General features: G+C 37.5%; 1 protein-coding gene across 3 annotated transcripts in view; it reads left to right on the plus strand.

The window, feature by feature from the left end:
* The window catches only part of LOC114054250 (DNA endonuclease RBBP8-like), a 122,035-nt gene that overhangs the window by 85,988 nt on the left and 18,677 nt on the right, over positions 1-17,370 (plus strand). For all 3 annotated transcript variants that reach the window (XM_027877428.1, XM_027877427.1, XM_027877426.1), the window contains exons 9-14: positions 2,431-2,528; positions 5,145-5,257; positions 6,390-6,996; positions 7,366-7,492; positions 8,539-8,630; positions 11,289-11,403. In XM_027877428.1, coding sequence (XP_027733229.1) covers positions 2,431-2,528; positions 5,145-5,257; positions 6,390-6,996; positions 7,366-7,492; positions 8,539-8,630; positions 11,289-11,403 — 1,152 coding nt within the window. The remainder of the gene's footprint in view (positions 1-2,430; positions 2,529-5,144; positions 5,258-6,389; positions 6,997-7,365; positions 7,493-8,538; positions 8,631-11,288; positions 11,404-17,370) is intronic.

Raw genomic sequence — 17,370 nt, forward strand, 5'->3', positions numbered from 1 at the left:
TTTTCCTTGACCTGTTAGTTCTGAAATTTGGCTATAATGTTGTTTGGAGTTTTTATTTTGGGATCTCTTTCCTGAGATAATTGGTGGATTCTTCTATTGCCTGTTTTGCCTTCTGGTTCCAGGATATCAGGGCAGTTTTCCTTGATAATTTTTTGAAAGATGCTGTCCAGGTCTGCCTTTTAATTATGGCATTCAGGTAGTCTATTGATTCTGGTATTGTCTCTCCTGGATCTGTTGTCCAGGTCAGTTGTTTTTCCAGTGAGGTATTTTACATTTTCTTCTCTTTTTTCATTCTTTTGAATGTTTGATTGATTCTTGATTTCTCATAGAATCATTAGCTTCCACTTGCCCAATTATAACTTTTAAGGAGTTATTTTCCTCAGTTAGCTTTTATATTTCCTTTTCCATTGGCCACTTGTACTTTTTGAATAGTTGTTTTCTTCAGTGGATTTCTGTATCTCCTTTTCCATTTGTCCAGTTGTACTTTTTAAGCAACTGCTTTCTTTTTTCTAAACTATTGACTCTTTTCTCATAATTCTCTTGTATCATGTTCATTTCTTTTCCCAATTTTTCTTTTACCTCTCTTATATGATTTTTAAGCTTCTTTTTGAGCTCTTCCAATGAGTTCTTTCTGGGCTTGAGACTACTTCCTATTTTCCTTTGAGACTTTTCCCATAGGTGTTTTGACATTGTTGTCTTCTTCTGAGTTTGTGTCTTCATCTTCCCTGTCACTATAATAAATTTCTATGGTCAGATTCTTTTTTGTTTGTTTTTGCTTATCTTTTTTGGCCTCTTTCCTGTCTTTTAAATTTGAGCTTTCCTCCTGGAGTGGAAGGGACACTGTCTCAGGCTTCTTTTTTTTTTTGGTTAGGCAATGGGGTTAAGTGACTTGCCCAGTGTCACACAGCTAGTGAGTGTTATGTGTCTGAGGCCAGATTTGAACTCAGGTCCGCCTGAATCCAGGGCTGGAGCTCTATCTACTGCGCCACCTATCTGCCCCTCTCAGGCTTCTTGTACTAGAGGCTGCAGGCCCTAGTAGTTTATTTACTTCATGATTCACTGAAGTTTCCCTGAGGCCCACAGGAGATCCTTGTGTCAGGTGTTGCACTAAGGGGGTGGGGTGGGGAGTGACTGGCACTACTAGAAACCATAGGGATCTGGCAACTTACCTGGTGCTGAGCCAGGGTCCTAGTGCCTGGTGTCTGGCGTGAGGTAATGCTAGTGGAGTATTTCTGAGTTTACCTGGGGCTACACTGAAGCATGTGACAGTCTGGTCACTGGAAGCTGCCTGTTTGCGCAGGGGTTCTCAGAACTTGATGCTGAGGTACATGGGGATCCTGATGTTGGCATTTGCCTGCTCCATCACACTGGGGTTCAGATTCCCCCATTGGTTTGCTCAGGTGGGGCTTGCTGGCTACCTGGAACGCTTCCTGCTTGGACTGTGTTCCCCTTTTACCCAAGTGAGACAGACCCTTTCTGCCAATCTTTCAAGTTTCTTAGGTTAAAAGATCGTTTTACCCCCACTTTTTGCTGCTTATTCTTTTCCAGGATTTGTTTTCAGGCTCTATTTTATGTTTGTTTGGAGGTGAATATGGAAGAGTTACTATGATTTACTGGTTACTCCGCCATCTTGGCTCCTGGAAGTCTTTGGAGGAGTTTTTAAATGTGCTTGGTTACCAGTGCAGCACTGAAACTGTCCATCTATTATCCTTCACCCTCCTGATACCCACCTGCTTTTTAGATCACCACCATAACTTCTTTAGAAATTGTGTGCATAGTTTTGTGTTTTTAAACTTTTTGTTTCAAAGAATAGCTTGAATGCTTGAAAGTTCTGGACAATTTCTCAGCTTATTCTCTTCCTTCTTTTCAGTTCTGTATGTAATTCATTGTCCAACTGCAGCATCTGAAATCTACTTAAAGATATGCTCAATGAGCTGCGTATCCAATAACATTTCGCATTCTGAGCAATAAATATTTTTCATCCATTTGGTTTTTCTTTGGAATAGTCTTCAACTGAATTAAATGGTCACATTGAATTGAAATGAATTGAAACTGCTCATTTAGCACTGGAAGGAAATAGATTCATTTAAGTTGACACTTTAGATTGCAAAAGGAAAAAGGAATTCACTATTTTGAAGAATTTAGGGGTTTTACATAAGAGGCTTTAAGTTGTGATTTGATAGCAATCTTGTTTGATGAATGAGATAAGCTTATCTAGTATAAGCTATATAGTCTTATTTTAGGATAATTTTGCATTAAACATCAACTCCCTCTCCCACCCCTAACTTTTTAAAAACAAACTTTATGCCCTTTTATGAACTGCCGTCTTGTGCATAGTAATCTTCATGTTAACCTCTCTACTAGGATGTGCTCTACTTTTATAATAACATAACTATATATTCACTTGCATATGCTTTTTTTAAAACTTAGATATCCAGGATACCAACAGTTATCCCATCGAGAAATCATCTTTTAACTTAGCTGCAGTTGTTGCTGAAACACTTGGACTTGGTGTTCAAGAAGAATCTGTAAGTAATATATCTGTCTTGATAAGTATGATGACTAAATTGAGCTTAGAGAAAAATATTTTTCCAAGTCCTAAGACCTTCATGTTTAGGCCAATAATGCATCAAAGGACTCAACCATCACCCAGATTTTGGTCCAGCAATGAAGTGATGAGGGCCTGCACCAGGGTGGTGGCAATATCAGGAGAAAAAGGAATGTGCGGGAGAGAGGTTAGGAAGGTGAAATATTAGGAATATAAAATTGATAGGACTTCAACACCTACTTGTATATCAGGGTGATTGACCTGTCAGAGGCTACAGAGAAGTCAAGAAGGATGTGGATTGAGAAAAGACATTTAATTTGGGAATTAAGAGATCATTGGTTACTTTGTAGAATGCAGTTTTAGTTGAATTATGAGTGAAGAAGAGAATGAGAGGAAACTAAGTAGAAGCACCTATTGTAGATGGTCTTCTCAAGGAGTTTAGTCACAAAAGGAAGGAGAGATAGAGGAGATAACTGGAGTTAAAGGATGATAGCAGGGATGGGTGGATCAAGTGAGCATATTTTTGAAAATAGGGAAAACATGGGCATTTTATAGACAAAAGAGAAGTAGTTAGTAGGATGGGAAAGATGGGTGATTAGCGAGAAAGTAGAAATGAGAGGGAGGGCAGTCTGCTAGAGAAGATTGAGTGGAATGGGATCACTTGGGCATGTAGAGGCTTGGTAATGAGAAGGGCCACCTCTTCATGTGATGGAGTCATTCAAAGGGGTGATCAAGGAGGTAATACCAGAAAGCATTGAGATTATGTAGCATAAATTTTTAATGGATCCAGCTGGCTTAGTTTCATGATTTTCTCCAACTTTGTTCAGTAGCATGTGAGTAAGAGTAAAGGCAGCAGATGGTGAGAGTAATCCAAGGCTGGAGTTTGGCAAGGCAAGATGTTAAAATAGGGTGAAGGGTTACAGGATCTGTCGGAGAAAAGAGGGCTGACTAGATTTGAACTGTTTCACCAACAGGTTAAGATTTGCTAGGATAAAGAGTGTAGCCAGCAGGGGTCATCAATGGCTTGGGAAAGGACTGAAGGGCAGAAGGACCAGAGGTAGCAGTGAGGTCAGAAAAACAGAATTTGGAGCCAGAAAGAAGTAGAGGCAGATTAACAACCGAGTATGATCAGATAAAGAAATTTCAGAGTTCTTGAACATGAAAGTAGAACCCTTGTGAGTGATAGCAGTATGACCATCTTGGTGTGTAGCTGTAATGGAGTAGAGTGCAAGTAGGTCATGAAAAATAAGTAAGTTGAGGAATTGGCAGTTTAGGGTATTTGAGAAGTATCATTATGTCCATTAAAGTCCCCTCATGTGAGGAGCAGGAGTTGAGGAGGAGATTGAAATTGTTGAGGAAGGAAGGAGAGTATCTTATTGGTCGCTAGACAACGGCCCTCAGAATCTTGACTGAGTAATAAATCTGGATTGCATGAACTTCAAAGGAGGAGAGATTACTGAGTCGTTGAGGGAGAGCCTGGAAATGGTGATAGGGAGGAGGGGTATTCCAGCATCTCCACCTCAGCCATTGAGATACGGATGTGAGTGAAAGTACAACCTGTGCTAAAAGAGTAGCCAAGGAAGCTGTGTCATAAGGACAGAGCCAGGTCTCAGTGAGTACAAGAAGATAAGTGAATGAGAAAGAAAAGGTATCAGATGAAACTAATGTGTTTTCTATGAAGCAGGCATTCCAGAGAGCATGGTGGAAGAAGTGAGTAACTTTAGAGTGGAACGTTAGGGGAGGAGGGTTTTGTTTGAGGTGGCTAAACATAAGGGAGTAGACAGTGGAGGATGAAGAATATGGTTTGAACAGTAGCATTTAGGAGTTCAGAGTCACTGGAATGGGGAAGTATGATAGGTATGTTATTCATTAAGGAGTGAGTTCAGGTAGGTTATCATAAGAGTTGTAGGAGCCCTAGAATGCAAGGAATGGTTTGTTTGTGAGGCAGGTAAAGGCAAGGCAATGCCTGTGGAGCTGACTGGGTCTTTTCAGTGTTCTTTAGACTGAGGATAACTTAGTCGCTCATTACTTAGAGTTGCCAGAGATGGTGGTGTCCACTACAACTTTTCTTGTCCCAGTAAACACTAGATCTGAACCTTCAAGGTTTGACCAAACCATTCTTTTGGTCACTGGGTGGTTGGGGTTTGAGAGGAGGTAGAATTTGCCTTAATTTAGTTTCTTTTTTCAAGCAGGTTTCCCCCCACTCCCCCCATATTGTTTTCCATGGGAGTAGAAAGATTTGGGTTCTTCAGGCTGAGTGAAGAGTTTTCTTTCAATGTAGGATGATATTATATTGCTTTATATAATAAAGTTGCGTACCTGTAGAGTTGTATACAAATTAAAATTTTTTTAAAATGAGTAACATTTTCCCATTGAAATATTTCTTCATTATACTTTGAATTCATCCCAAATTTAACTTTAAATTTATTTTCACTATTTAGTAAATTTTGATTTTTGTATATTATCTTATATTGAAATATATCTCTATAAAATTGTCAACTTTGAGTTTCATTTTTTGACTTCTTATTTTATTACAATTACACATACTATATATAAGATAACTATGTATGTATCACATATGCATTTTCTTTTGAAGGACTCTCAAAGTGCTTTGAATCCTCTCAATGAAGAGCTGCATCATCAAGAGGAAGCAGAGCCAAAGAAACAACCTTTTCAGGAATTCACAGAAAATAATGAAGACGGTTTGAGGTGATTTGGGGGGATTTTTTAAAAAATCCAGAAATAAAGTGTCTTTAAAGCAGAGATTACATGATCATTGATTTAGAATTGTAATGGTTCTTATTGGTCATCTGGTAGAATCCCTTCATTTCATAGATGTGAGAAGTTCAGTGTTAGCAGTGTAGTTTGTAGAATTTTTGTAATGGATGTTCTCTCCAGTTTTTTTTTATATTGTACTTTTTGCATTATACAAGGAGTGAGAGAGTAATTTAAGTAATATATTTACTTCTGTCAGGACTTGAAATTCACTATTCCCAGGTAACTTTTTCCTTCTTTTAAAGGATCCAATCTTTCTTATCAGAAAAGCAATCTATATTTTCAAATAATGTGCCAAAATTGAATTATCTCCCACCTCAGATTTTGCCATACCACTTTATAACTGTACTTTCAATGATACTTTTTATTGTTGTTACATGCATACATATCTTCCCTACTAGACTCTAACTTTAATGAGAAGAAAGACTATATTTTATGCTTCTTCTTATCCCTAGTACTTGCTTTGCATCTATAAAGTAATTAGATTTTTGTTAGATAAATGAATGAGTATTACCTAGGCATAGTAGAGAAAGCAGGATAGAGTCAGGGATTTTTGGAATCCCATATCTTGAATTTGCTAGCTTTATGAATATAGACAAGTAACTTACTCTCTTAGCCTCAGTTTACTCATCTGCAAAATGAGACAAATATAATAGGACTTACCTTCTAGGGTTTTTGTGATAATTGGATGAGATAAATATATGTAAAATGCTTTCCAAGCCTCAAACCTCTCAATAAGTTTATTCTTATTATTAATGGGCTTAATTTAAGGCCATGGGTTTTTGTTGTTTGTTTTTTGCCCATTTGGCTGATAAAAAGTACAATGTACCTACCCAGTCACTGCATTCCACCTATACTGTTATTAATTCTTCTCTTAGCATCCTAGACTACTACTAGTAGGTAAACAAGAAATCACTGTCAAAGATTTTGGATTGACACGCTTTTTGATAGATAAACTATTGTTTTTGGTCACTGTCTTTTCATCATAATTTTAGCATGTTTCGCTGTCCAGATCATTGCTTGTTTCCTCAGTAATAGGCAGAACATTTCACTACTTCTCTTTCAGATTTTCAAATTCCTCTCCAAAGACTCCACCAGAAGTTGACTGGGCTGCTCGGGCATCTTCTCCTGTTTTTGGGGCTGCTTCTAATGTGAAAAATGGCTTAGGCTTGAATACAAGCTCATCCCCTTCTCTTTTAGAGGCTGGGAAAAAATCCCATCTAAAAACAAATTCCCTCAGCAATACTTCTCATTCTAGACCACAGAAACCTAGATCAAAATCTGAAGACACCAGCCATATTACATGCCTTAATCTTGGTTCTCAAGAAAGCACTGTTATTGATCATTCTTCTTCCATTAAGCAAATGCTTGTAAGAAAGAGTACAAATGAATCAATAAGTACACAAGTTGAGACTGATAATCCAAAAGATGAAGCTACTGAAAAAAATGATCTTTTTGTGCCATTGAAACCACTGGGAGGCAGAGGAGCCAAAAGGAAGAAGACTGAAGAAAGTGAACATTGCTTCCAGACCTCTTTTGATAAAGAAAATGCTTTTCCTTTCCGAGGAGATAGTCATCCTTCCATCAATGGAGACTCTGTAATGGATAAGCCCCTGGATCTATCCGATCGATTTTCTGCTATCCACCGTCAAGAAAAAAGCCAAGGAAACGAGGTTTGTAAAAACCAGTTTAGGCAAATGGCTCTTCAGGATGCTTTGAAACCCATTCTGAAGGGCTCTTCCTCTAGGCGCACAAACTTAAATGGGAGCTACATAATAAGCAGAGAGTCCCACAAGGACCTCTGTTTCCAGGAATATATCTTCCTGTCCCACAGTAAATCATCCCCAGGTCAAAAAATACAGCTACAAATAAAAGAAGACAATCCTACCTTCAGAGTCTCTCTGCTTCCCCATAAAAGTCTGGAGTCAGAGTGTCTTTTTGATGACCTGAAGATATATTGTTGTGCTAGGTGTACAGGGATTTGTTTTCTAATTAATGTTTGTGAATTCCTCTCAGGTGCTAATACTGTCATCTGTTCTTAGGTTACTGGTGGTTATGAGCCAATAAAAATGAAAGGCAGGATGGGACATGGAGATTGTGAACTTGCTTCAGTTCTTCAGTTAAATCCTTGTAGAGTAACTAAAGCACAGGCTTTACGAGATAATCAAGGTATGTGTATGTTATCCACAGTACATTTTCAGTTTCTTTTTAAAAAAATCATTAAAATGAATGTAAATTTTGACTGAAATTACAAGAAACTTTTATTAAATGCATTTGCATCTCATTTCTTACATTTGAAATGTTAGTTTTTTTAATGATATTTTGTTTCGGTGCAAGACTCTTCCTAACAAAATCCACCACAAAGTACATTTCCTGAAAATACTGAAACAAAGTTGCCTAATAGCTTGATGAAATGTTATATTGCATACTTGTTCATTTTCACCAATATCATCCTTTCCATGATATTCCTGTTCCTTTCTTATACTTTCTCAATTGAACAACAAGCAGTTTTTGAGCACCTACTAAGTGCCTCAGTAGGAACAGAATAGTTCCCAGCCTGAGGAAACTTACATTCTTTTCAGAGAAAGAGAATCTAAACTACTGATTAAATGGAAAATATATGTAAAGGGACTTGGAGGGCAGGAGGGAGCACTAGCAACTTGGGAATTCCAGCTAGGCATCCTTTATGAGCTGGCACTTGATGAAGAGGGAGTGTGTTCCAGTCATGGGTGACAGTCTGCAAAAAAACATGGTGGTAGAAGGATGGAATGTTGTTTGGGGAAAACAACAAAAAGGCAGGTTCATCTGGAATGTACATGAAGTAAAGGTAGACTGAAGCCAAATTGTGAAGGGCTGCAGAAGCCAAATGAAAGAATGGGTATTTTATTCTAGAGACAAAAAGGAGACACAGGAGTTTCTTGAGCAGTAGGAAGAAACGGGTAGACCTGTGACTCAACCTGTGTCAAGTCTCCCTTTGCCACCTAATTTTAGTAATTTCTTCTAGTAAGAGAGAGGTTGAACTAGATTCTCCACGGTAAAAAAATTCAGGACACTAAGATAGATTCTGGCTTTACCAAACTCCAGTCTATAGTTTAGCTCTTTAGGGTGAGGTTACTATGTTACCAACTTTACACACATATATTAAATATGCTGGTTTTAAAAAGTGATATAAATTCATAATTCAGGTTTTAATTATGAATTTTTTCTTCTGTAAGATAAATCATCCTTAGAAAATATCCAGTGGAGTATAGATCCAGCAGCAGATCTTTCTCAATATAAAATGGATATTACTGTAATAGATACAAAGGTAAGTTAATGAAATAAAGGCACGTTTGCTTCTTTCTAGTCTATTAGAAAGAGTACTCATCTCTACAACTGTGATTCTTCTACTGATTGACTGTGTGACCATGTAAACCCACTTTCTCATTCCCAAGGGTTCAGTTATCATCTCTATGTAAGTATCTCTGTCTGTATATCCAGTCCTAATTTTTTTCAGAGCTACAATCCCATATTAATATCCACCTGATAGATATGTATATCTAGATTGTCATAACGAGCATTTCTAAAACAGAATTGATTTGTTTTCTGTTGAGGGCACCAACATCTTTCTAGTCACTTATTTTTGCACATTTGGAGTCGTCCTTGGCTCTTCGCATTCCCTCTTCTTCCTCCTCCCACATGCCCTATCCAGTCAGAAGCCAGCTCTCATCAGTTCTACTTTTCACACACAGTTCTACAATATCTCCCACCTCTATCCCCTTCTCTCCATAATTCAGTTTATTATCACCTTACATACACCATTCAAACACCCTCCTAGCTGAACTCCTTGCTTCTAGATTTTGCTCCTTTCAGTCCATCTCCTACACAGCTGCCAAAATAATTTGTGATGATATCACTCTGCTTAAGAACTTTTGATGGCCTTTGTCTCTTTGATAAAATAACTTTTATAAAATAAAAACTCTTTTATTTGACATTTAAATTTTTAATACTTTGATTCCACCCTTGGCTTTCAGAATTGGGGACTCTGTATGGTATAATGAAAAGAGTACTGTCTCTGGAGTTAGGGGACCTGGGTTCAAATGTTGCCTCTGATGATTACCTGTATCACCTTGCACAAACCACGTAACATCCTTAGGCCTCAGTTTCCTCATCTGTAACATGGAATTAGATGGCTCATGAAGTAGTGTCTTTCAGCTATACATCTTTGATCCTAGGACTTATTTTTGCCTTACTGTCCTTCATGTACTCTGTTCCAACCAAACTTGTTTACTTGACACTTTGGGACCTTGGAACTGAGGAGCAGAGAGGTTAAGGACTGAGAATTGAACCTAGGTCCTCTGATTTCAAATCCAGCACCCTCTTCTATTCCAAAATGCGATTGCTAAAACTTGGTATTTCTTCCCCTACTTCCAACTGCTTTTGTGCAAGCTATCCCTCATGCCTGGCATGCATCTCTTAAACCATTTCTTAGAATCTTTATCTTCCTTCAAGACCCAATTCAGTGTCATAACCTGTGGGAAAACTTTCCTGCTTACCCTAGTTCAAGGGTTCTTAACCTGGGTCCATGAACTTTTTTTTAGACTTTTTGATAACCACCTTTCAGTATAATTCTTTTGAAATCCTATTTTATTTTATGCATTGAAAAACATTAATCTGAGAACAACTCCATCAGTTTCACCAAATGACCAAAGGGGCCTATAACACAATAAGATTAAAAACCCCTACCCTCCTTATTAATGCTCTCTCCTCAAATTCTCTTACCTACTTATCTGAGTACATGTTCTCTTCACCAGTAGAGTGAAGTGCTTTTTGAAGCAGGGATAGTTTTTCATTTTTTGTCTTTATATCCTCATCATCTATAATACAGAACAAATTTAATAAATATTTGTTCATTGAATGAATTTCTTAAATGGGAAAATGACCTAATTCGTGCTATTTCTATGAGTTAAACTGGGTGACATGTGAAAGAATAATTTCAATGTGTTAAGAATCCCTGTGTTGAAAAAGCATCAATGTAGCTTTGAAGTGAAATATTGGCATAGAGTCCTTGAGTTGGAGTCAAGAGCCCTGAGCTTATATCCCACCTAAGACATCACTTATGTCACCTTGGGGAAGTCACTACCATTTCAGGATTGTAGTTGCCTCATTTCGTAGGGTTATGGATTTAAAGCTGGCAAAGATTATCTGACAGACATCATCGAGTTCAACTCTCTTATGTTATAAAAGAGAAAATGGAAGCCCAGAGAGGTTGTGAATTGTCCAGGGTCACATAGGTGTTAGGACTGGCATTTGAACCCTGGCCTTCTGACTCCAAATCAGTGTTCCCCATGCTACAACATGGGAAAAGAATATATCCATTACCTACTTCACAGGGTTGTTGCAAATTAAGTACCCTGTAAGATTTACAGTGACATATAAATAAACTATTATAATTAGGTCATGAAGCAGCAATTTTAGAAAAAATTACTTTCACTAGTTTGCAAGATAAACTTGTTGATAGTATTTTAACTCTTTTAGTTGACTAGTATTAAATTCTGCAAATACAAAAGCTCAAAGTAAAAATCAAGAATGAAAAATTTTTATCATTTTGTTTTATACTTGGGTTTTGTGTCATTTAAGAAATTATTTTTAGGTTTGTAAAAGTTTATATGATTATTTTAGTTAGTAGAGAAATTTTTAAAAAAATAAAGAAAAGTAGGTTATATTCACTATCTTCTTGCTGCCCTTACAGCTACCAGATTTTGAGGTAAATGAGAAAGGAGAAGGCAAGAGAACCGTAGGTTTTTACTAGTAAAAGGCATCTTTTAAATTAATAGATACCAATTACTCATAAAAGCCCTATGGGGCTTTATTCTCTTATGAGTTGATAAACAACATCTTTGTCATAAATGTAAGCTATGTATGTTATTTCACAAGTTTTTAAAAGATAATTAATGAAAATGCAAATTTTTTTATATTTATTCAGGATGGTAGTCAATCAAGATTAGGAGGCGAGACTGTGGACATGGACTGTACATTGATTAGTGAAACTGTGCTTTTAAAAATCAAGAAGCAAGAGCAGAAGGGAGAGAAAAGTCCAAGTAAGGTTTGATTGGGGGTGGTGGGGAATGGGATGGGGCAGCATAAAAAAGACAGTTGCATTCATGTTGCTTAATCACAGGACAATAGAATTTGAGCTGAAAGGAACCATAAATCATCATCTCTAGTCAGCATATTTTACAAATGAAGAAAAATTGACCACATCACTATAAACCTTTTTTCTGTTTTCTTTTGGTTTATGTATTCTCTCAGTCATATCCAAAAGAAAATTTTGGGGAGATTTCATCAAAGAAATACGTTTGAACCTAAAATTATTGTATTGCTTGTTGTGAAGTTACTCAAAGCTTTTTGAATAATTCAAAAAGATCTGTAAAACTGACTCAACATGTATTAGAAGCATATGTTTTTTGTGGATTAAAGCAATATAAAATTCCTTTTTTAAAAAGCCTGATAGGGAAGAGAACAAACATTTATTAAGCACCTACTGTGTGAGGTAGAGGCAAAGTGCCCTAACAACGAGTTAATGTCTATGGCCAGATTTAAACTAAAGTCTTCCTCATTCCAGGCCACACGCTCTAGCCACTGTGCCATTTGCAAGTGAGCCCAACATTCTAAGGAAGGTGCTGCATTCCTTTATCTTTCTCCAGTTACATTTTCCTACTTCTCTAGAAAAGAAGAATGGCTAGATTAGAAGTCTCCAAATTCTGTGGTGGAGTTAATTAACTCCTCACCTGAAATATTTTAATCGTTTGGAATGGATGAGATAGGAAGAGTGGTGATCACTACATTTTTCCTTGTACATCACTGCCATTTCAGCAAGTGAGTCATTAAGAGGACAATATGGCCAAAAGTCACTGCTACCATCATCACCATAGCTTCTCTCACTCAAAGGCACCCAAACATCTGAAATTGAAACAGAAGGAGACCTGTACTGCTTGAACCCATATTCATGCCCTACTTTGATATGTTGGTAAGGAACTTAAGGATACCTATTAGTAGAGCTACTGAGCTATTAATAACTTGTTGGAGGGCACAGAAGCTAGATCAGATTTGACGTGATTCCCTATTTCTGTCTTCTCCTTATGGCAGGAAAAACAAGCAACTGGAGTCTTGCTTAGATTCCATGTTCCCTCATGTCTCACATTATCTCCCCAAACCATCTACCTGAGCATGTCGGAATTTGTAATTTATAACATTTGCTTATGTCTACAGCTCCCTATCTCCTGCTAGAGAATAGCCAAGTATGTATGATATCTGATATCTAACTGCCTGGAGCAGAAGGCTCAGTAACTGTTTAAAATTTTTGATTTAAAGGCTGATTATTTAATCAGAGAAGAAGAGAGTTTTCAGAATATATCCGTTCAGATTTTAAATGATCATTTTGGCTGTGTCATGTTAAAATACTACTAGATAACTGTGTAGTTGCAAAAAGGTGAATTCTAGGACTGGTAGATGGAAGCTTCAGGGAGGTAAATTTTTATGTGATATAAGGAAGACCTTTCCAGCGGGAATTGTTCAACAGCCAAAAATAGACATCTTAAGTATTAAGCTGACCATCATTGGAAATGTTTAAACTGTGACTGTAAGAGGTAACATACACAGGAAATTTTTACGTTTGTTTTTTGGGGTTTTGTTTTTTTGGAGACAATCGAGGTTAAGTGACTTGCCCAGGGTCACACGGCTAGTAAGTGTCTGAGTCTGGACCTGAACTCGGGTCCTCTTAACTCCAGGGCCAGTGCTCTATTCACTGCACCACCTAGCTGCCCAGAAATTCTTACATTTTGGTGGAAGATTAACTTTGGTACTCTCTAAGGTCTCTTCTAATAATAAGATTTAATAATTATATTACTTGATAGTGATAATATGAATGCATGTTTAAACAACAGCAATTTTCATGATTTCATGTATCAAACGTATCTTTAGAACAAAAATATGTCCAACTTATTTAAAGTTTGTTGTTGTTCATTCATGTGACTTGGTTTATCCAACTGGGATTTTCCTGGAAAAGACACTGTCATGGTTTGCCATTTCCTTCTCCAGCTCATTTTACACATGAGGAAACTGAGGCAAACAGGCTTAGTTGACTTGCCTAGGGTTACACAGCTAATAAATGTCAGAGGCCAGATTTGAATTCAGGTCTTCCTGACTCCAGGCCTGGATCAAGGGAACGTCGCTTCCCTTGTTCAAAATTAGACCAGGCCTTATTCTCCATCCAGTAGTATATTTTGGTGCCACTTTAGGTAGGATATTAAAGAACATTTTTAACATTAGGCATCTGCCAGGATCTCAGTTGGCCTTGTCTGGAAATTTCACGCATGGTTACTTTTGGCTTTTTTGTTGAATAGGGGCTACCTAAGAAATGTTGTCATGAGTCAACTGTATTTGAATTGGAAATAGAACAATTTGGGCAGTTTTCTTTTCTTCTTTTTTTTTCTTATAAAATGTGACTTCAAAAAATTTTTTATAACTAAACCATGTCTACACTTAAAATAATTTTTTTGAGGATGATAAGCTAATTTGAAGAGAATCTTCTAAATCACTAATAATTAGAGAACTGCAAATTATAACACACTGAGGTACCACCTCACTCCTATCAGATTGGCTAACATATCAGAAAATGAAAATGACAGATACTGGAGGAAATAAGGAAAAGCAGGGACCCTAATGCATTGTTGGTGAAGTTGTAAACTGGTCCAGCCATTTTGGGGGGCAGCTAGGTGGTGCAGTCCATAGAGTGCTGGGCCTTGAAGTCAGGAAGATTCATCTTCCTAAGTTTGAATCTGACAGACACTTAGTAGCTGTGTGACCCTAGGCAAGTCTCTCTCTCTCTTTTTGTTTTTTTGTGAGGCAGCTGGGGTTAAGTGACTTGCCCAGAGTCACAACAGCTAGTAAGTGTTATGTGTCTGAAGCTGTATTTGAACTCAGGTCCTCCTGATTCCAGGGCTGGTGCTCTATCCACTGTGCCACCTAGCAGCCCCCTGGGCAAGTCTCTTAACCCTGTTTGCCTTGGTTCCTTATCTGTAAAATGAGCTGGAGAAGGAAATGACAAACCACTCTAGTATCTTTGCCAAGAAAACCCCAAATGGGGTCACAAAGAGTGGGATATGACTGAAACAGCTGAACAACAGCAACCAGCCATTTTAGAGAATAGTTTGGAAAAAGGCTATAAAACTCTGCATATCTTTGACCTAGCAATATCAATATCACTCTTAGGTCCATACTCTAAAGATATAAAAGGAAAAAGGGACCCATAAGTACAAAAATATTTATGGCAGCTCTTTTTGTGGTGGCAAAGAATTGGAAACTGAGGGGATGCCTGTCAATTGAGGAATGGCTGAACAGGTTGTGATATATGATTGTGATGGAATACTACTGAAATGATGAGCAAGATGGTTTCAGAAAAACCTGGGAAGATTTCTATGAGCTGATGCAAAGTGAAGTGAACAGAACCAGGAGAATGTTGTACACAAGTAACAGCAATATTGTAACACTGATCAACTATGAAAGACTAAGCTACTCTGATCAATGCAGTGACCCACAACAGTTTCAGAGGACTCACAATGAAAAATGCTATCCACCTCCAGAGTGAGAGCTGATGAACTCTGAGTACAGATTGAAACATATTTTCTTTCTCTTTATTTTTCTTTTTTCTTTCTTCTACAACATGGAAATGTGAAAATATGTTTCTTGCCTTCTCACTTGGGTGGGAGAGGGGCAAGAGAGAAGGAGAGAATTTGGAAATAAGATAAAGTTTAACCATCCACATTAAAAAATAAAGGATGAAAAAATTCATGTTACCTCAACTCTGGCAAACAGCTGTACAGCAAATAGCCTTTTTATTCAGTCAGCATGCGTATCTTAAACAGGAGCTGAACAGGGACAATGAACTAGGCCCAGAATTGAGAATTGAAACTGGAATATAGTGCTTTTAATGATTCCAAATTGTTTGCTGATAAAAATTACTGCCATTAATATTAATATTAAATGACTACAAATCATGGAATTATCATTATAATTTCAAGAGAATTAACTTTACAATTAAGCTAGAGGGCAATAGAAAGCTACAAGATGAGCACAGGGGTTTTAGCATGGTATTAGCCGTGCTTTGTGTACAGAAATTGGTATAAAATATGTTATGTTATGTAGCAAGAATTTTAGACAATAGAGAGGGCAGTTTATTTAATATATTGGACCCCCAAGAAAATAAATGAACAGGAGAAAATCTTCTGATACCTTGGAGTGATTTCTGTATGAAAGATCTCTGGGAAAACATGCTAAGAAGACTTGGAGAGAGTATCTAACTTCATGAAAATCTCAAATCTACCAACATGCATTGGGCAAGAGCTAATAGTTTAAAACTTGAATGGGGACTTCTGATGCCAAGATGGTAGCCAACAGTGAGACCCCCACACAAACCCTGGGGCCTACCAGCAGAGAGACCCTGTTTCCATAGCAACTCAGCAGCAGAGTCCCAACCCTGGGGCAGACCAGGAACAAGATCCCTCTTCTAGGACCAGCCACCAGAAAGACTCTTACAATAGCAACCCAGAAGAAAGGCCCCACCCTTGGAGCAGGCCAGCAGCTAAACCCCACACCCAAGTGAGGCCCCACCTTCCCCACCTTCCAGTACAAGCCAGAAGGGTAGTTTACCCTCTAGTGAAAGCAAGCACCTAAGCCCTAAAGCCCAATGAAAGCCAGCAGTAAGACCCTGAGCTTCAGTACAGAAAGCTTGGGACATTGCAGGACCAGAGCCCAAGTCACATAAAAACACCAAGTCATAAAAAAGGCAGAAAAAATGAGCAAAAAAGAAGTTGACTATAGAAGGTTACTATGGTGCCAAGGAGGATCAAGGTATAAACTTAGAAGAAGACAAAGTGTCAAAATAGCTATATGTGAAGCATCAAAGAAAAAAATGTAATTTAGTCTTAGGCCAAAAAAGAATTCCTAAAAGAGCTTTAAAAAGCAAATTAGATAAGTAGAAGAAAATATGGGAAAAGAAATGAGAGTAATGCAAGATAATGGAAAAGAGTCAGTAGTGTGGGAAAAGATAACAAAAAGTTATTGAGGAAAATAACTCCCTAAGAAATAGAATTGGCCAAATGGAAAAAGAAGCTCAAAAACTCAGTGAAAAATATAATTTCTTAAAAATTAGAATTGAGCAAGTAGAAGTTAATGACTATGAGACATCAAGATACAATACAAATAAAATCAAAAAAGTAAAATATGTGGAAAAACAACTGACCTAGAAAATAGATCTAGGAGAGATAATATAAGAATTATTGGACTACCTGGAAGCCATGATCAAAAAAAAAAAGAAAAAAAAAATCCTGAACAATGTCTTTCAAGAAATTATCAAAGAAAATTAGCCTAGTCAACGCTGTGAAGATTCTAAGTATAGGGAAGGTGTCAACCTGCCTTGGTGGAATTTCCCTTTCTGGGAGTTCCCTAACGCAGTGAGATCAGAAGTCCAAACCTTAGCCCTGAAGTGTTAAATAAATTAGTGCTAAATAAATTAGAGCTATTATGGGTGCTATATTTATTGCTGCGATATAGTAGAACCAGAGGGCAAAATAGAAATTGAAAGAATCCACAGATCCCCCCTACCGAAAGAGATCCCAAAATGAAAACTCCCAGGAATATCATGATCAAATTCCAGAGCTTACAGATCAAGGAGAAAGCACTGCAAGCAGCCAAAAAGAAACCATTCAAATATCACGGAGCAACAGTCAAGATTACGTAGGATTTGGCAGCTTCCACATTAAAGAACTGGAGGGCTTAGAATGTGATATACCAGGAGGCAAAGGAGTTAGGATTACAACCAAGAATCAACTACCCAGCAAAATTGAATATAATTTTTCAGGGAAGAAAAGGATATTTAACAAAATAGAGGATTTTCCAGCATTCCTAATGAAAAGACCAGAGCTGAATTAAAAATTTGACCTCCAAAGGTAAGACTTAAGGGAAATATAAAAATGAAACGAAAGAGAAAACCTAAGAAAATCACTAAG

This window comes from Vombatus ursinus, unplaced genomic scaffold (assembly GCF_900497805.2).
Source record: "Vombatus ursinus unplaced genomic scaffold, bare-nosed wombat genome assembly UNPS02014812.1, whole genome shotgun sequence".
Lineage (NCBI taxonomy): Eukaryota > Metazoa > Chordata > Mammalia > Diprotodontia > Vombatidae > Vombatus > Vombatus ursinus.